The sequence below is a fragment of the Aptenodytes forsteri genome, unplaced genomic scaffold, assembly GCF_000699145.1.
Source record: "Aptenodytes forsteri isolate BGI_AS27 unplaced genomic scaffold, ASM69914v1 Scaffold200, whole genome shotgun sequence".
NCBI classification, from domain to species: domain Eukaryota; kingdom Metazoa; phylum Chordata; class Aves; order Sphenisciformes; family Spheniscidae; genus Aptenodytes; species Aptenodytes forsteri.
The window spans coordinates 584,710-605,288 of NW_008796187.1; the positions used below are offsets into that span (position 1 = coordinate 584,710).

The following is a 20,579-nucleotide window of genomic DNA, read 5'->3' on the forward strand; positions in this document are numbered from 1 at the left end:
GGTGGTGTTGGGTTGACGGTTGGACTCGATGATCTTAGAGGTCTTTTCCAACCTTAATGATTCTATGATTCTATGATTCTATTCCATGACTTTTCTGGAATTGGAAACTGTTCTTAATCATTGATTTGATGCATCCATAAAATGGCATTCATAAGGGCAATTTTTTAAGTTACTGTCCTTTTAGATGCCTCCACTTTTATGCCAGATTAATTTTGAAAAGATTTGCTTTACAGAAGTTAGGAAATAAATGGTTTTTTGAACAGCCATCACATTGGGTCACCTAAACATTGGATGTACAAAATCATCCTAAGTCATTCTTCGTTTTTGCAAAGTTAGCTACTTTGGCATAATTGTCACTACAGGGCTTTTAATAGGATCAAATCATAACAGTATACATTTATATATTCTGAAATATAAATCAGTATAATTGGAGCAAAAATATTTAATCCGTTTAACTTCTTGAAAAATATGCCAAAGTATTTTTCTCGGTCAATTTTGAAACAGGTTGCACCATTTCAAAAAATAGTTAATCAAAAGTAAAAACATGTTCTAAGACATAAGAAGTCCCTTAATTACTATTCTAAAAAGTATGTACCAGGTGGTTACTGTGAATATATTCACATGGAGTCACTGCTGAATGAAAACTTATACCAAGGAATCAGAGGCTAAATTTGCTAGATTTAATGAGTGCATGCAGTAGTAGTCATCAAGACTGTTAGCAAGAAAAAATGTTTATCTAAAATCTTGAACTCATACTGCATTTTTTTTATCATTTTTATCATTATAAATATTTGATGTAGCCATCTCTACTCATCATACCAAAATAAAATGTTTTTTATATCAAATTTCTTTAAGTAAGTAAGTCTTCCCAACAATCAACATTCTCATGAGTATTTATAAATAAACTAAACCATCTTTATTTCCTCTTGGCAATGGTGATAGGTATAAAGATACCTTCTCATCTGCATTCTAATTTAACAGTGAAGTACTTTGTTTACTACAAACACACATACCGCCCTTTGAAAATTGTTGAGAAGTTATTTGCTTAGTGACCAAGCATTTGGTGATTTTAAAAGACTCTTGAGTACATTAACTATATGTTGGCTGATTCTTCCGTGATTTACAAGCAGGTAATGTGCCTGTAGTGATTTGTAATGTTTTGGATATCTCTGAATGTTTCATTGATTTCAATGCAATGACAATAAAATGGTAGCCCCAAAACAGCTGAGTTCAAGATTGGAAATCAATGCTAGAAAACTAGTAACTCTTTTAACTTTATTAATATTCATAACATCCACAGTGTTACTGTATAGCTTAGTCAGTGTTTAGAGCTGGGAAGACAATATATCATCTAAGTCAGCATAGCTTTGTTGACTCAGCTGGAGGTAAGTGGCTTCACATCAGCTGGGCACTTGGCCTCAGTTCTCAATGTAGTTTCCAGACAAAAGTGATGTTAAATTGAAGTCAAGCACATATTTGTAATTTACAATAAACTTTGTACCAGGAATGCTGCAATTATAGTAAGAATTATAACCCAGACAATTCAGAGTCAATGTTAAATTAAAGAATATCCAAGCACATTAAGGCATTGAGAAGCAATTAGGGCATTCGAGCAATCTTAACTGTGCCCTGTAGTGAATTCACATGCAAAGTATATGACCATAAAACTTGCTCCTGGGGATAGGAGTAATTAGATTAATATTCACTGAACTGATCTGTCCCATATAATAGCGTGAGCGACAAAATCAATATTTGCTTTGACACACTGGTTCTGACATTATATAGTTCATACCTGTCAACTCCAGTACACCAGCAGACCATTGCTTTTATGACTAATGTACTGACTTTGGCCATTTGTAGGGGAATGGCCGTCAAAAGGCAACCAGGTTGCAGCAGCAGGCAGACATCTGGCACTCATAAGTGAAGGGCCATCAGGTTTTTGGAAGCTCCACAGCATTCTTGTGGTTCCACTTCTTTCAGCGAGCAGGCTCCCTCAACCCTCCTTTAGCCACACGTTTGACTCAACACTTGCTTTGCCATACAGGCTTCTTTTGTTTAAATAATACAGTAAGTAACAAGCTCAGTCCTGTACACCAGTAATCCCTGTGTACAAGTATACCAGAGTTCAAACAATCCTGAATTGTTGACTCTGAAGAATTCAGTCATTCGCCTTCACTGGTTCTTAATACATTTTATCATCAAACTACAAATCATCAGCTATCATGCATGTTTTAATTGGTTAATTATCTTTACAATAAATATATAATGAAGCTCCAATCTTCAACAGCACTGGTACTTCCTATATAGCCCTTTTATGCTATATATATAAAATACCTATGAATGCAAATATAGTTATATATATAAAACAATTACAACATAAATGTTTTATCTAAGTAAGTTTATTAAACCTATTACCTATATTACCTTTATGAGTTCTTCAGAGTTCAGGCAATGGACTTCCTGACATTATTCTCTTTTCTAGCTATTTCACGGTCATATTGTCAGCTTTATGACTTCTTACCATGTATATAATTATTAGATTTTGTATTTGTCAAGTCTTCTTATAATTTCTTCACAGCATATAGCTATGTGCTGTTATACTTACTTTGGTCTGGTTTTTGGAGAGCTGATATTGTATTTGTTCTTCCTTAGTCTAGGATATGTGTATTACTGTTTTCATTTGTTCCTAGGTAGATTGAAAGAGAGCAAATACAATACTCAATGCTCAGAAATGGCACTGGAGAAGAATATACACAATATACAAGTGTCAGATCCAGTGTGTGAAAACACATACTAATTTAGTTGCTCACCCTAATTGTAAGTGGGCAGGTCCGCTCAGTGTACATTAATTGTAATTACTTTTTCCCAAGAGCAACTGTGTGTACATAGTGTAAACCTATCAGAACACTCTCTAGACATTACAATATATTTGAAAGTCAAATGGATGCTAATTATTTCATGTTAAGCTCAATGTGGTTGTCACTCGTGTCTTCAGCATGTCCTTTAATGACCAACTGCACAGACAATCCAAATTTGGAAAATGCCAGAGACCTGTTTTTAACGTATCAGAAATTAACAACACAAAAGTACTACTCTATGATACAGAATACCTCTCTGACAATTTTGGATAGCTGATCACAATAATAATATTTAAAAAAAAAATCCTAATGAAATCTAACTTCTGGAAAACAGTATTTGCATACAAACATGGTTATATTCAAAAGCTGTCATGAAGATGATGTTGAACAATTTTCATGCAGATTTATTTTTTCAGTCATAGATTGCATAGCCATAATCAAAATTTTGTAATGTCTGTTAATACATTTTTTATTTTCTTTTTATCTATTCTATTTCAGTCCTTGAAACACTGTTACAACACACATTCAAATTTACTTTCATGTAATCTAGCAGACTGTGGTTTAGAGGTTTTCCATATATCACTAGGTCTTAAGATCAGGCAGTTGGCATGTTGTACTGGAGTTAGAGTTCTGAAATCAAGTGTTTTTATGAATCCTACAAGAAGATTCCTTATAGTTTACAGCAAAATACAAATTATAGAGAGGAGTTTGTGTATCTTTGTATACACAATGTATATGTGCACATATATTAAAAAAGGGTAGTAAATTATAAATCATAACAACTCTACTGGATCTTCATCCCTTTTTCTCAGCCCTCTGCTTGTTCCTTTTGAACAGAAGAGCTAAAACATTTATTCATATACTTTAAGGCCATCTGAAAATGGAAGATTTTAGTCATTTAAGTCATTTAAGAATGATTAAGGACCTAACTAGTTCTGCAGTGAGTGACAGACTGCATTTTAAATGGAACACTTCTAAAAAGCAGTATATCAGTATACTGGGCTCCAAAGTTTTGTGGGGGAGAGGGATTTAGTAATGTAAACTTAATAATGTGTAGTAGGTGAGAAATTTCTTTTTTTCCCCCATGCTTACAAGAATGTACTTTCTGAAGGGGAGAAAAAAGGTTATATACAAAGGAAATAAAAACGTATGAGTTGTGTACCTTAAGCATTTAAAGGAAGAAATAGGCATGAAATTAGGGATGTCAAAAGTATCTTGGCTATTTGCATGGAAGAATCATTTCAAAAATACAGATATAGTAGTAACACGTCCTACTTTTAATATCTTCTAGAAAGAGTCAGATTTTCCATATTTTTACTTCCCCCCCCCCCCCCCCTCCCTACCCATCTCCCCCCCCCCCCCTTTCTCATTCCATTTTCAACACCTTTTCTGGTTTTGATAAGTTACCCCCACATGGTCTGGAGTTCTCTTTTCTGGTTTTGAAAAACTTTGAAAATATGAGATTTGTGTTTTAAGGTGTGTCTTTTAAGAGAGTGGTACAGAAATATTCATTCATGAATTCTTTCATGCTAACAAGGATTTTAGCACTGTTAGCGGTCAGAGCAAAACGAAATCTGGGTAGTAGGACAAAGTCCTGCTTTGATACAACTAAGCCAAGGTATACCTTTTTCTTCTGCAGGAACAGGGCTTAATGAAGTGCATTCAGCCACTCCAGTCACAAAGAGCACTGTCTAATTGGTGATCTAATCTGGAAGTAGAGGAGGGAGCCGTGGGGAATAAGCATTGAATGAATTTATCCACTGGGGGGATATTGAATAAGGAGAATGTTTTTAGTAAAAGGAGAGTTACAGGAAAGGAAAAGTTAGGTTTGCATCTGCCTGCATCGACACACTATTACACATTTGTGCTGAAAATGTATCTTCAGATTATATACTGGAACATTTTTGTTTTCTTTCATCTTAGCTGTGACTCTGGTGTACTGTGGCTATGTGAAAATGACATATTCTCATTGAATAAGTCTTATTAAATCATGTGTACTTATTCTTATAAGAGGTAATATATTTTACCCCTATATCTATTTAAAATAGTTCTTCGCAGGCTATTTCAGTCTTATGGGTGAATTAGCTGTAATTTATAAGACTTTGGGGATTACAGAAATAATTGTTAACGCAATTTTAACACAGCACAGTGTTTGCCCAGCTCAGGCAAAGCCAAGTTTATCTGCTTTCATAGTCAGCTGCTGTGAATCATAGTACCTCCACTGGTATAGGGGGTGTAGTGGTCTAACGGGTTAAAAATATGTACTTTATGGCAGAATGTGAGGATAATTTCACACCTAGCAAAAAAAAAAGTTGTTCAGAAAAATTGTACTGTCCATCATATTAAAGGTTAATTTAGAATGTATTGTGAAAAAGTAAAATGGAGCCCTGTCATGTCATGTTCCCATTTCGTTTCCAGTACAGAATCATACCTGAAATCTCAGTTTGATTTGACAACCACAGGCCAACAAATTCAGAGCCCCACCTGTTGCTCTGCTGCAGCGGTCTCAGATTAACATCAATGCACACAAAAACAAACAAAAGTACCCAAGGAGTTTTCAATGCAAGTATTTAGAGCAAAATTGCAGGAAAAAAGAGAAAAGACCCATGTGTGAAGCACAGAGTCAGATTAGTTGTAACTTGCACTCTCACCCACTTTAAAGCTGTGTTTTACAGCTCCAGCCTGAACTGAATGCTTGAGTAACGTAAAGACTCCTCGCACTAAAAAAGAAGAATCTAGTACTATGCAATATGCAGAGGAGTCACCAGCAACGTGATGCTTTTAGATGTTTTCAAGATCAGTTAAGCACACATTAAAGGATGTCTTATGTCAGATATGTGTAATCTCTCTGGCTATTCAGTAAATTGAAAAGACTCTGTGATTCATGTTAAGATAAAAATGTTTACTGTATTTGAGTAAGTGAATCTCAGATCTTTTGAAACTGAAGTTCCCTGTGTTTGAACTGTGTAAAAGATAGTGGCAATATGTTTTTGAAGGAGCTGTTTACTGAAGTGGTTCAGGAGTTAAGCTGTTATTGTCAAATTTCTCTCCTGCCTACTAGCTGATATTGTCATTCCATTTTCAAGGTCATGGTAAAAGTAATCAGTTATGATTCTCCTCAAAGAGTTTTGGCAGGGGATAAATAGCTGCCTGTGATCTTTTATAGGATATTAATAGGTGAGACACTTCTCCACCTGACAGTGAGCTGTCAATCAGAACCTGTCAATTTGAGTTGCAAAGAGAGAATGATGTAGTGCCCTTCCATATCAATCATTGATTCGATGACTCTTCATGAAAGTTAGATCTTTGTGTCAGTTCAATTTAAAAGCAAAAACCCAGACCTGTGTTATTATCTCTTGAAAATAACATTTAAAGTGGAGGCTTTTGATACTCACTTTTAGCAATACAGATATACATTTAGAAGTATGCACTGTCTCTGTGACATTAGAACAAGGCAGTCTGCATGAAAAGTAAATTGTGCCTGCACCATTATAAGTATAAAGTAGATTTTTGTGGTGGTTTACCCTAGAATTTGTATATTACTCTCAATTCAGTGAACTGTGTTTAAGGAAGAAGTCAAAGATAATCCCATGCAGTAAAAAATGCAGGTTGTAAAACAAAAATCAGCTGCCTTGCAGAAATGTTCTTTAATGAAAGGTCAGTGTTACATTAATATACATATGAAATATTAAACTTAAAAGTGTACTTTTTTTTTCTTGAAGTGCTGACATTTTCAGTCTTTTTAATTGACTCAGAAGTCTTGTGTTATTTGTTGCTACAGTAATGAAAGGTTCTCACATATATGACCTCTCAAATAGCAACAAACACAACTTCATGGAAAGTTTATCTTTTATGAAAAATATTGTTTTTTTTTTTTTTATATTTTCTTTTTAATTAATCAATACTTTATAATACTAAGATAATACAGGATGCATGCACAAATATTTGAAGGGAATTCAAATATTTTTTTTTTTCCATTTTCCACATGAAAAATGTTCTATTTATTCTGTCATTTTTTTAAAAAAGTAGAAACTTTTTAGGAAGAAAAAGTCCCAGTCAGAAACACACTTATCAAGCGAGTAATCTGGATAAAATTTTCCCATTTTTTGTTTATGTACTGCTGCCTATGCCAGTAAAAAAAAAAGCTTTAACCATGTGACTTGTGCAAAAACAGATCCAACCAAGGAGAGAGGAAAAATGGATCATAAATATACTAGATTAAACCTAGTTATTTTTCATTAAGAGTAAAGTATTGATATAATGTTAATCGTTTTTTTAAGAGACTTTGTTTTCAGGTTCTAAAGGTTAGAATTTTTTTTCATTTTAAAGAAACAGTATGTGCATCCACCTTTAAAGGGTGGGTGAATCAGCTGCGTGAGGAAATCTATAGTCTCCCTTTGATGTTGACGTGAATCACAGGTATTATCCACCACAGATTGGCGAGGGAAAATATGGTAAATAAAGCCAGAAATACTCTGTAATTATCTGTGTGCTTTAAGGTGAGATCCAGACAAGTTTTCTGGGTAGTGCTTTTGTGATTCAACTGATGTTTACAATATGCGTAATGTACTACAAATGCTGTTAGAGCATATAGCAATAAATTTGGCTAGTACTGCACAATTTTAAGTAAAGTTCTATAAATAATGCATAAGAAAAAGTTCTTACTTGAACTGTGCTTTTACAACCTGCTGGAACTGATCATAATATCGTGTTGACGGATCGCATGAACAGCAAAATTTACAAAGAGTCTATTTATTGCACTCTTTCTTTTGTATCAGTTCAGGAAATAGACTGAAGACAATGGAGACTGTTCATTACTGTGCAAGGAGAAATATTTCTTTATATTAGTATGTACTTTGAGATTACTTATTCTTTGGTACAACATACTTGTAGAGTTGTGTACTGATCACATGCATACACACACAGAGCATTAAATGGCAGGAGAAGATTTGGTCATATACCTTAGTCCAGGATAAAGAAGGAGGAAAAGTACTAGTATACTTGGTTTGACATAGTCAGTGATATTACGGTATGTTTGACCCTGGTCCTCATAATAGTCTAGTTGATCAGCTTCCATATGACCTTGTGAGGAAGGCAATTGTGTTTCACATATATATGTAGTTCTGAAAGTATGTTTTTGAACAGCAGTTTTATTCAGGCTTTTAAATACATACTTGTAAAATGAAGAGAGGTGCTTGTAGCCTAAAATGTCTAGGTTCCTGGCTTTGAACAAGTCCTCCTTCAATATATATAGCAAACAGTAATTAGTTAGATTTTGTAGTTTATTTTTGCTTTCAATTCAGTATACAGTTAAGAATTGCATTTTTACTCTGTGTGTGTGTGCTCCAGATTACCCTGTAATCAGTTATAGTATTCTTTTTCCTCTTTTTTGGTGAGGTTGTTTTTTGGGGTTTTTTTGAGCTCTACTGTAAAAAGATTTCTTTGTAGAAATTTTGCTAAAATATACTAAGGGTTTGGGGGTTTGTTTTATTTTGTTCTTTTTCCAGGAATACTGATGCACCATTTCTTCTTGTCCTGTCTTATCTTCATGTCCATACCGCTCTATATGCTTCAGAAAGTTTCAGAGGAAAAAGCAAGCATGGTTTATATGGGGATGCAGTGGAGGAAATGGACTGGAGTGTAGGTATGTTACATGTGCTTCTAACATCAATGGAGGGAATTCATGGAAGACTTGCATTCATGTCCACCAAATGCAGACTTCTGTAATTTAGATGTCTACAGTATATCCGACATACTTGTCCTTTATACTTAGGGGAAAGAAAGGCACAATAATCTGACCTCTTGTAATATCTACTTTATGACCAAATTTATTGTGTCCTATAAATGCCTGTTCTCTTTGACTATGAAGGTAGTCTGTACAGTATGGACTTAGCAGAGATATGGACACCTTATCTGTGGACATTTGAAGCAGAGTAGTTGAATCCAACCCCATGAGCTTCTGGGTGCCATCTGGCCTCTGCAGGTTGTCCTCATAAAACAATATACTAACTCGAAAAGTGACCACATGATATTGATATAATAAATAAAATGACTACAATATGCACTGTTAGCAAAAGTAATTTGCTGATTATTTTAGTGAGTTCTCTGAATTAATGAAGTCACTCAGGTGAGGTCCACTTCTGTTCATGAAGAATAGTCAAAACCAAACAATTTGCCCTTCAGAGCTTTCCATTCTCTCTGAGGCTAGAAAGCAGTTACATCTTTCAACAGGCTTTCCTTATCTCTAGATGTATTGGAATGAATCTCTGATTCCAGATGTAATCACCTGTGAAAAAAACTAACAGTTCAGATCTTAAAATAATCATATTGGAGAACAGCAGTATTAGGAGCTAAAGATGAGCTCACATTACATACCCCAAGTCGATTCTGTTCTCAGTACAGCCCAGTGCAAAGTGGCTTTCTTCAAGAAAATGTTGCTTCCTTATTAAGTTGCTGTAAATAGATATTCAGCTTTGGTGCATATATATTTTTAAACTATGCAAGCATGTGTAGTTAAGCATCATGTATATTTTTTTGCATATTTTGCATCAAGAGGTCTAGTTGCAGAAGGTAGGGGACAAACAGCAGCACAGTACATTTAGTGATTCATAATGTATTTAGTGCAGTATTTGCAAAAATGGGGAAAACCCTTGCGGGAAACTGTGATACACTTAGTATGAAAGGTTTTCAATGTGGAAGATAACAGAAAAAACTCTTTTGTAAATCAGGTTTTGTGAAGAGAGAGTGGCTTTTATTCCAGTTGTATTACACCCTGAATCTTTATCACTTCTGTCAGTGGCCACCAGCATTTGGTCAACGAAGTGCCTGCATTAGATAAAAGTATGCATGTGTTGTCATTTCTGTTTGCATCCGCATTGTAGTAAGCTACTGAGCATTAGCTGGTCTTACCATCTGCGTTTGATTTGACTATTTCTTTTTCTGTTCCATGATATTTAGCTTATCCCAACCTAATTGGTCATTTGCTGCTGCCATTACGTTTTGCTGTCTCCTTCAGGAGCGTGGCTCTGGGGTTTAAACAGCAAGTTGGAAACCAAGGCAGCTGACGTGCTGCTGTTTCAGACTATTTAATGATGCAGAGGTGATAACAGATTGAAAACCACTGCTCTCTTCCAGAATGAGCTCTTAGGAGATGTGTCAAACAAACCAAACTGTAGGACAGAAGCATATTATTAAAAAAGCTTGGGATAAATCAGAGATACAAATTTAGTGGTGATAACATAGTAATTTTGAACAAACTCAGAGAGGAGACACATGAGTTTCCTCATGTATTGTCCTTTACAATCCATTGCAGGAGCATCAGGGGCAGCGGAGCTAGCTTAATCAATCAGGAAACAGATCCTCATCTGTCATAAACTAGTATACAAGCATCAAATTTTGTTTCAGTTGGGGGGTCTGGTTACTTGGTTTTGCTTATGTCTTGTAAGACTCCTCTGTTGACAGATTGCGTATTTGCTCCGAGGTAGAAAATGTGTTTAGTTCCTCGGTTACTTTCTCCTCCATTATTAGAATGATGAAAAAAAGTTATGGCTGACATTTCCAAAGGAGTCTGGAGGAATAATATAGCTTTTTTTTTTTTTTTTTTTTTCTTTTATTTGAAGGGGGTACTTATTTCCCTTAACCTCCACTGAAAATTCCAGTCTTAATGCATCAACTGTGTCAGACAAAGTAGATTTATTCACTGTACTGCTGATGTCAGTAACCAGTATTTTCTTGGAATGCCTCTGAAGATGTTACAGTAGAAAAGTCAAACAAAATTGTCTGGAAAAGCTGAAAAAGTGAAAACTATAAGCTTTCCACAAAGGGAGGTTTTATCATTCACTAGACAGAAATTAGTATTTATGCATAGATGAATGTAACTTGCAAGGGCAATAAGAACAAAATAGCCCAGATATAACAACATGCTGTAAAAGCTTCTAATTAAAGACAACACAAGCATAGGATTTAAAAATGAGTGTATGGAAAACTGCGTTATAGTACATCAGAAATATTTGGCATCTGGTAGGAAAAGAAACACCAACTTCAACTCAATTTTAAAAGAAACTTACAATGTGTTATCTGCTGAGTGGGAAATATTGTGGAAAACCCTTGTGGATGAAAAAAAAAAAAAAGAGTAGGAGAGAAGTTCAAAGTAGAAGTTCGGACTGTCAGGTACCAGTGATGAAAAAATTGTATCAAGATTGGACCATGAAATGCAAATGAAATATTGTTCCTGATTTGAGAGATCAGCTGGAATCAGAAAGAAGACTTTAGCTGCCATTTGCAAGAGAAAAAGCAACAGCCTTTCTAGTAAGACAGAGAAGTTCACTCAGACTGAGAATTCTAAATAGAAGACAAGTCTCCATTTTCATTTGTTTATTTATTGAGAATCAATTACCTAATTGGACAATAATTCAATTATAAGGCAATCTTCATGCTAGAAGGAGAAAAACCTGTAAGACACATGAATAAAATACTCCTTTGAATATTTCATGTTTGTGACTTGTTAAACCAATACTGAAGAGTATGATAACAGTTCTTGTCAAAAATATGAAATACAAAGTCTCTGGATAAGCTTTGGGACCATGTGTGTCTACTGCTTTTGCATACTGATGTGTGTATAACAGAATTCAATGTTTAAAGCATTCACAGTTATAATATCACTGCATGTGACATGCCTTAGAGAGTTATTCTCTGGCTAATAACATTAATTTTCTTTCAATGTAGGCTAAGCACCTTATTAATGCTATTAATTATAATTCATATGAGAGCAGATGAAATAATCTTACAGTCTAAAAGTGGAAAAAGAAATGATGAATGAATGAATGCAATATTATCCTTTTCTTCCCTCCTCCCTTCTTCTCTTCTTTCATTCCTTCATTCCTGATTGAGTATAGGAAGAGAAATGGATATGTTCAGAAATTGTTTTTGCTGTAAATTGCATTACACTAATTTAATCCAAAACAGATCACTGCAAAGAGTTTTGGAGCCCCCTGTAGACTTGCCTGCAAGCTGTGTGAAGACAAACTAATTCAACACCACTTTTGCAAATGGCTGTTTATTGTTCTGTTAACAGTAGCAAAACTACATATCAGTTCTTAATCCTTTGTGGAGCAATCACAACTGAATGGCTTAAGTGTAAAAAAGTCTCAGAAATTGTAGTCTGGCACAAGCTAGGTAACTGCAGAGTGGGGGCCTTGTCTGAATATCTTCATTATGTGAATGCCCTGCAAGCTGAAAAAAACTTAACTGCCTCTCTGCCATTATCTTTTGACCTATCAAGTTATGCCAAGAAAATATTGCCATCATCTGATGTTAGTTAAGTAGAAGAAAAGGAATGGAAATAAATCCCAATGCATCTTACATGTAACTTGTGTTTGAAATATCTTAAAAGGTTTGGTAGCGTTATATGTGAAAAGAGTAACTCCATATCTCCCCAGTACAAGAGGGATATGGAGCTACTGGACAGTGTCCAGCAAAGGGTCAGGAAGATGATTAAGGGACTGGAGCATCTCTCCTGTGAGGAAAGGCTGAGAGAACTGGGACTAGAGCTCTGTTCAGCCTGGAGAAGAGAAGGCTGAGGGAGGATCTTATTAATGTATGTAAATACCTGAAGGGAGGGTGCAAAGAGGATGGGGCCAGGCTCTTCTCATTGATGCCCAGTGACAAGAGGCGAAGAGAAGGTGAGGGAGGATCTTATTAATGTATGTAAATACCTGAAGGGAGGGTGCAAAGAGGATGGGGCCAGGCTCTTCTCATTGATGCCCAGTGACAAGAGGCAATGGGCACAAACTGAAACACAGGAGGTTCCCTCTGAACACCAGGAAAAACTTTTTTACTCTGAGGGTGACCAAGCAGTGGCACAGGTTTCCCTGAGAGGTGGTGGAGTAGCTCTTCTTGGAGATATTCAAAAGCCATCTGGACAGGGTCCTGGGCTCCAAGTGTCCCTGCTTGAGCAGGGGAGGTTGGACAAGATGACTTCCACAGGTCCCTTCCAACCTCAACCATTCTGTGAGCCTGTCAGATGCTGAAGAAAAGAAAAAAGCTATTCACTAAAGTCAATTCATATTTTGAAACAAAATCAGACATAACCTCTAAAAGTCAGTCTAGAGGAACCAAGGAACTCGTCACTGAAGCAAACAGAAGCAAGATACTTTCATGATACTTTCCTCCTCTGCTTCTCTCTTGTGAGACCCCACCTGGGTACTGCATCCAGCTCTGGGGTCCCCAGCACAAGGAAGACATGGACCTGTTAGAGCAAGTCCAGAGGAGGGCCACAAAAATGATCAAAGGAATGAAACACTTCTCCTTTGAAGAAAGGTTGAGAGAGTTGGGGTTGTTTAGCCTGAAGAAGAGAAGGCTCCGGGGAGACCTTATTGCAGCCTTTCAATATATAAAGGGGGCTTATAAGAAAGATGGAGACTTGTTAGCAGGGCCTGTAGTGACAGGACAAGGGGGAATGGTTTTAAACTGAAAGAGGGTACATTTAGACTAGACATAAGGAAAGAAATTTTTCCAATGAGGGTGGTGAGACACTGGACCAGGTTGCCCAGAGACGTAGTGGATGCCCCATCCCTGGAAGTGTTCAAGGTCAGGTTGGACGGGGCTTTGAGCAACCTGGTCTAGTGAAAGATGCCTCTGCCCATGGCAGAGCGGTTGAATGATTTTTGAAGATCTCTTCCAACCCAAAGAGTTCTGTGATTCTGTGTTACTACAGTGATGACAAATTTTGAGGATGCTAATGATATCTTAAATAGGTTTTCCTTAGAAGGAAATGCAGTGCTTAACTTTTTTTAACTGAAAGTACTTACATAATTAAAACCTTGGATATCTGAATAAATTGAGCCTTACCTGAGAAACATTTATGACTTGTCAAAGCATTTGTGATACTCTGCTACACAACTCTGTGGGGCAATATGTGGCCTATAATGAAATACAGCAAGGCAGAAGTAAAGTATAGTTCATTGAGAAAGGCCAGCTAGGTTACAATCTAGTAGGACTAACTGAAAATCAGACCACTTTTCACACGGTTTTTCTTTGATTCAGCTGTTATCATGATTAAAAATTATCTCTAAACGTGTATCTTTCACACAGCGCTTTCAAAGAGGAAGGGAAGAGCAAAAGCTCCACCAAGTCAACTCCAGACCTTTGTGGAAACATCTAGTTTACTTGTTCCATAATTAGATTTCCCAGTGTTGTAAAAGAGATTATATCAATGCATATGTGCAGGATTATGCTGTGGCTCTTAATTCCTACAGTGCCTAAATGTGATGATAAAAACTAAATGCTTATATGCCTTTTATCTGATGAATGTGTGCATGGTTAAACAGATAATACGCAATGTATATGGATTAATCATGTCATCTACTTTTAACTTCTGTTCAACTCTGGAGTGATGCGAATCAAGGGTCTAAGTGGAAACCATTCCAATTTAATATAAAACATTTTTATTGACCCCTATGGCTTTTTTCTCTGTTTTAGTAATAGATGTACCACTGCTTTAGTAATAGATGAAAAAATGTTTTCAAAAACAATATGAAAGCTACTTTTGGAAAACTGTAAGATATTTAGGAGACAGAAAACTGAACTATGCCCACCAGACTTTTAGTACAATTCTTGCTCTGATGAAGGTATCATAGTCTAAAGCATTCACAAAACAAAAAGAAGGGTCTAAATGTTACAGCCAAAGAATTCTTGAGGTTCTGAAGCATGTTAAATTCCCCCAATTTCTCAGTTTTTGTATGCCTTCATAATAGCATGTGATCTGTCTTCAGTTTCTTAGTAAAATCATTTTCTTTCTCATTTTAAAATGATTATTTTAAACTTACAAGCCTATAAGTTCTTAAACTTGACTTATTATTTTTAATTACAAAGTAATTAAAATATAGTTTTAATATTTATTTTAAGTTATTCTGCCCTGAAATTTTATTCCTAGATGTTTTGGGGTTTTTTAATCTTCTTTCCTGTATTAAGCAGTAACTATTCTCCTTCTAGGAAACAGCACAGTATTGGTAAGTTTCATCTGAAATCTGTGTCTCTTCTTTTACATATAATTGTTAGCAGCTGTTATTGTGAATTCTTACATCTTTATTCTACTTTACAGTGTATGTATGCTTTCAACCTCTATTTAGAATCCTACTCTATTAGGATCAATCTAAAAATGTACCACAAATTTTCTGAGAATTCTGAATTATGCTAAAAATCAAAATAAACATTAATAATATGAAAGGAAAAAAACCTAAATTCCTATTGCTTTGAGTAAAAAATGAGTGAGCTATCCTTAATTTTTTTTTTTTCAGAAAAAAATCTTGTATGCAGAGATAAGCCTAATTTATCCTTGCTTTTCACCTGATGTAGTCATTTGTAACAGTGCAAAGTTGATTTAAAAGATAAGCAAAGCAGAATGATGCCACATTATCAGAAGTGGCAGATAATCGGGCTCAGATAATTTTATCCAGCTATTATGAATGTGACATAAACTTAGATGAGCCTGAAAACCTAAAGATGGAACTAAAAATCTGGAGAGTGATGCCTGATGCAAGTGGTGCATTCCTTGACCTTGCTTTCCTGAATTTATACTGGTATATGTCTCAAGTCCAGAAAGTTTATTTTTAAGCCGTTTTTGTTATCATGAAAGATGTTCAGCCGGCATCTCTGAGGAAGAAGGTATTCAGCCGATAAAGGTACTCTGTGATGAGAACAGCATTTTCCCACCCTGTTCTGCCACCCTGTGCTTACCCTGACATGAAAAAACTACTTCTTCAGCTAAGACAGTAGTTAAGCTCTTGAAGCACATTCGCTCTTTAGGTCAGATGTGGGAGAATTGTCAATAAGGGTGCAGATTAAAGACATTTGTCGTTCTGCCTTTTATGATGTGGATGCTTTCCAGTTATGGTCTGGGCTAAAACCCAAACTCATTTCATGTGGCACTAAGCAGCAATGACTTTCAGTCGCTACTGAACAGGACTGAATTTAAGAGGTGACTAAGTGATGAAAGACTCCCACTTCCACTATGATAAGCCTCCTGAGCTACCTAATCCTCTTTAAGTACAGTTTCTTTTTTCTATATTACATCTTTGTACACAGCAAAGCTCCTTCTCAAAACATTATTTACAAGGTTACAAAGCACATCTTAAGCAGCCATTCCTATAGCATTTTTTAATCAGTCAAGTTTAAATAATGTCTTAGTAACGCACATTCCGTGATGGAAAACTTCAGTGTAATGCAGCTTGTGGTAGTAGTGCTGTGTTGTTCAAAATTTGCTGCCAGCTGCTGAACAGATTTCATTTGCACCTGATATTGCAGGAGTTAAATTGCCAGCACAAGATATGTTAGTGCACTGTGCATTTTACTTTACAAAAATGTAATCATATAACTTTCAAAATTTTGAAGGCTTTCTATTATCTATGAACCTCTGAAAATTGGGTCTAATACAGAAACAGTAAAATTACATCTAACATTGTGATCAAAATGCTCTAATCAGTGAACAAATTAGCATTGCTCTTGAGACAAGCTAATTTCCATTAGTAGGAGAAAGCTCAATGCTTGTTTTAGATAAGCGAGGGATAAGAGAATCCCAACGACTCTCCAAGCAGTGAGGATAGGAAGTTCTGTAATGAAATGCACTACCAAACTTTTGTCTAACCTTTGCCCCTAAAGTTTAATTTCACATATAAATGGCATGGCTGGATTTTGCTCCTTGCTTAAGGTGGGTGGGGAAAGTCATTGTCAGTGGGATTAAGAACACAGTAAAGATTTAAGCCAAAACTGGCCTGCAGGAATACAGTGATTTCTATGTATACTTGGATGAAGGTTGCAATGAGGAAACTGAACGGGGCTAACTTTATCCAAATTGTAGATAATCTCCAAAATACAGACTGGGAAAGCAGTTTAAAGGAAACTACTAAAGATTTTGCTGGTGGAGTGCCTCTGCATAGCAACGTTTTTAGCACAGATACTGTGAAGCTGTTAAGAGGAATTGCATTTGCTCTGTCCCAGAGAAGCTCTACAGGAATTTAGTAAGTCAGTCACCCAGAGCAAGGGATCAGGATGGCAGAGAGAGACATGATTTACAGCTCCCTTTGCTCGCGTTGGTGAAAGTGTCCCTGTTGTGAACCTGAAACCTTCAGCACTGACTTATGAACATGATTTTGCCATCCTTTTTCTTCAACACTTGGACACTGAAAGCAATATCTGTGTAGGTATTTATAAAGCTTGTACTCATGGTTTTGATAAAGGATGCAACTGAGCTAGTAGGTGAAGGATGTTGCTGGCAGAAGTTACATCTCTATGAAAGAAGCCTAAACATGAAACAAAGGAGCAGAGAAACTAAAGATATTAAGGATTTTTAATCTGGGCGTTTAAACCTTCCCACCCACCTCCCTTCCTTGTACCTTCAGATAGTTTTGTAGTGGATTACCCAGTACCTTAATATAACTGATACAGTCTGTGAATAATTATACATTCATACAAACATGCAGAAGGCACTAGTGCATATTGTAAGGCTATGAAGTCAAATACTCAAAGATAAGAAAAATCAGTCTTCCTATGCTTGTGTCTTATGGTACAGTTTTTAAGCATATGTTTACATGCCATTTCTTTTCCCATTGGAACCCTGTCTCCTCATCACAGAGTGCCTTCTTAATGAGCAGCTACTCAACAGTAGCTGTATTCGTCATTGTTAAATATGAATTCTCATGTTTTATTTAACACACACTATTGAAGTTCTGTTTTGAAGACAGATTTCTTTGACATCTCTCATCTTTTCTGTGGTACTACTTCGCTAGAGTATATAACAGATTCACAAATAAGCATTTTCACAAAATCTTTGTAAGATAGGGGGATCTCATTAATCTGTTTCTCAGAAGAAAAACTGAGGCACAGAGGTGAAGTTCAGATTTACCTACTGAGTTATAGCTTTGCTGCCAGTCACCCACTGATCCAGCTCTAGACCTATAGCAAAGCATTAGGCCTTCAATTCAGCTGGCATGGGAATGGGGAAGGCAGGAAAGCAAGTCATTTATCGTTCCAGGTCTTGATCCATGTTGAAGGTGGGTAATGGTTAGAATGTGCACCTGGACTCAGGAACTCAGGTTTTCTTCTGGTCTTGGGGATTAAGTGGTATTTTTTAAGGATAGTTAAATGCCTTCACCAACATATGAACTATAATGGTATGAACAGTTTCTGTGATGATTCAGGAAATGTCTTCCAGCCTTTTACCATTTATTCATAGCTGGCTGCATCTCAATTTAACTGTAGAAAAAAACTAAAACTGACCATGTGCATTTCAGTTTCAGTGATGATACTGAGAATCCTAGAGGTTCTTTTAAAATCATTGCTGCTGTTTCTTGGAGAGAGACATGAAACTTTTTCATGCTTCTTTTGAAATGTATGTTAATTATTTTGAGACCATACTGTTAAAAAAGAGGGGAACTAATTCTCAATGAAAACAATAATCATACAATAAAGCTTATGACAACGTCAATTCTGTGTTGTAAACTATTGTTCAACAACAGGCTGGTTCCTATTAGTGAATTGCCATGCAGAAATTTCAAACTGCTGAATCACAAGGCTCAAATTCCAGGTGGTAATAAGCTCTTATTGATGAGGTTGGTAGAACTGCCTTTTTATTGACTATGGCTGGTTTTTTTTTCAATTGTACATCTGACTGCTAAAACAACTACACTATATAATAGGCAGGCTGGTAATACTACCAAAGACCATTATTCTTCTAGAAACCAGTTGTGTATTTTGCATTACAGAAAGTTTTTTATCACTTTCTGTATAATAATGAAATATAATAATGAGATAAATAATGAAATTTTTAAGGTTAGGGAAAGCACTAGAGTAATGATGCTGTGATTACTGAACAGCAGGTTGGTAAAGTGATAACTTTTCTGTTCTCCAGCTTTTTCCCTCACTACTTGATTGTAAAATAAAACATTTATGTTTCAATTTAGGGTGCTGTTTAAGAAAAACTGATACTGAATCTTTATTATGCTTTCCTACCTGTTATTTTTTAATGTTACTGTTTTGGGGGGGGTGTGCATATTTCATTTAGTGTACTCTGGGTATTTTTTACTATTTTGAATGCTTTCTTTTTGTTTTCTCTTTCTTTTGGCTTAGTTCTTGTATTTTTTATACACACTTCTCTTTTTAAATCATTCCCTCTCCCTGTCCACCCATGGAAGTTTCTTTATAACATTTCCTCATGAAGAGCACATTGTAGTAACCCTGAGAACACCCAACAGGTTTTATGTTACAGTAGTAAGCTCAATATCCAAAGGAACACCTGACCCCTAAAGGCTGAGTTGCTTGCTTGAGATGATGAGAGAGAGACTCCAGGGTAATCAAATCCCTACCTTAGACCAGCATGAAGTTCTATTCCACAGCTTCAGTGGATCTTGCAGCTTGCTGCTACCACAAGAGGGGAGGCAGAGCACCATTCCCTCCCTTACCTCCTTTTTCCTAACCAGCTTCCAGGGAAAGCAGAAAGGAGGAGAAAGAGGAGAAGCATCATTCTTTTTCAGCAAGCACCCTTTTAGCAAACTACTAGATGGACTCATCTGTAATGTCACACTTAGTTTGCCTAAAATTATGTGTGATTAACTTGGCCCTTAGATGCTTCAGTTTACATGGTTTTAAAGTATTGCTGCCATTTCTGTGTTATGAGGATAAAGGATTTAGGCTCTTTAGGCTCTTATATTTCAGTGGATGAGATATATGTGGGTTAGAAATTGATTTTACTTCTATTTCTGAATCAGACTAGAATTTAAAAACCAAGCAGGCAAACAAGAAATAATACAAATGTAAATGTGCTTTAATCTTAAAGAATGGCCTGGCCCAGAAAAGCAATATGAGTTTTGTCTTCCTGCAAAGCCAAAGATAACTTAATGCCAGATGTTTGAAGTAAATTAGTAGCTCAGGATGTCTCAGCATTTCTAGCAAAGTCATGGAAGATACTATTTTTGGCAATGTGAAAAGTATAGCTGTGTGTGTGAATAGTATATTTCTGTGTGAAAGGTATCAAAGTGCTTCTAATCCAGAGTACAGTTGATTTTGGCACCACAAAACAGCAGAGCACACATTAAGCAAGTAATAAATGAATAAGTTTTTTTCTTTGTTTACAATTCAAACAGATGTAATTTATCTGTTCAATTTGCTGGATGAAAAGCTGGACAGGAGCCAGCAATGTGCGCTTGCAGCCCAGAAGGCCAATCGTATCCTGGGCTGTGTCAAAAGAAGCGTGGCCAGCAGGTCGAGGGAGGTGATTCTGCCCCTCTCCTCTGCTCTGGTGAGACCCCACCTGGAGTACTGCGTCCAGCTCTGGGGCCCCCAGTACAAGAAAGACAGGGACCTGTTGGAGCGGGTCCAGAGGAGGGCCACGAAAATGGTCAGAGGGCTGGAACACCTCTCTTCCTTGCAGATGGTCCTCAAGACAGGGACTGGGGGAGCAAAGTCCCTCCCACTGTAAGAGAAGATCAGGTTTGTGACCACCTGAGGAACCTGAACATACATAAGTCTATGGGACCTGATGAGATGCATCCCAGAGTCCTGAGGGAATTGGCTGATGTAATTGCCAAGGTACTCTCCATGATATTCGAAAAGTCATGGCAGTCAGGTGAAGTCCCTGGTGACTGGAAAAAGGGAAACATTGCACTCATTTTTAAAAGGGGTAGAAAGGATGACCCTGGGAACTACTGACCTGTCAGCCTCACCTCTGTG

The 20,579-nt window shown here is 36.4% G+C and overlaps 1 protein-coding gene across 1 annotated transcript in view; it reads left to right on the forward strand.

The window, feature by feature from the left end:
* The window catches only part of STS (steroid sulfatase (microsomal), isozyme S), a 126,626-nt gene that overhangs the window by 43,104 nt on the left and 62,943 nt on the right, over positions 1-20,579 (forward strand). Inside the window, exon 6 of the mRNA XM_009287828.2 lies at positions 8,366-8,502. Within this exon, the coding sequence (XP_009286103.1) occupies positions 8,366-8,502 (137 nt within the window). The remainder of the gene's footprint in view (positions 1-8,365; positions 8,503-20,579) is intronic.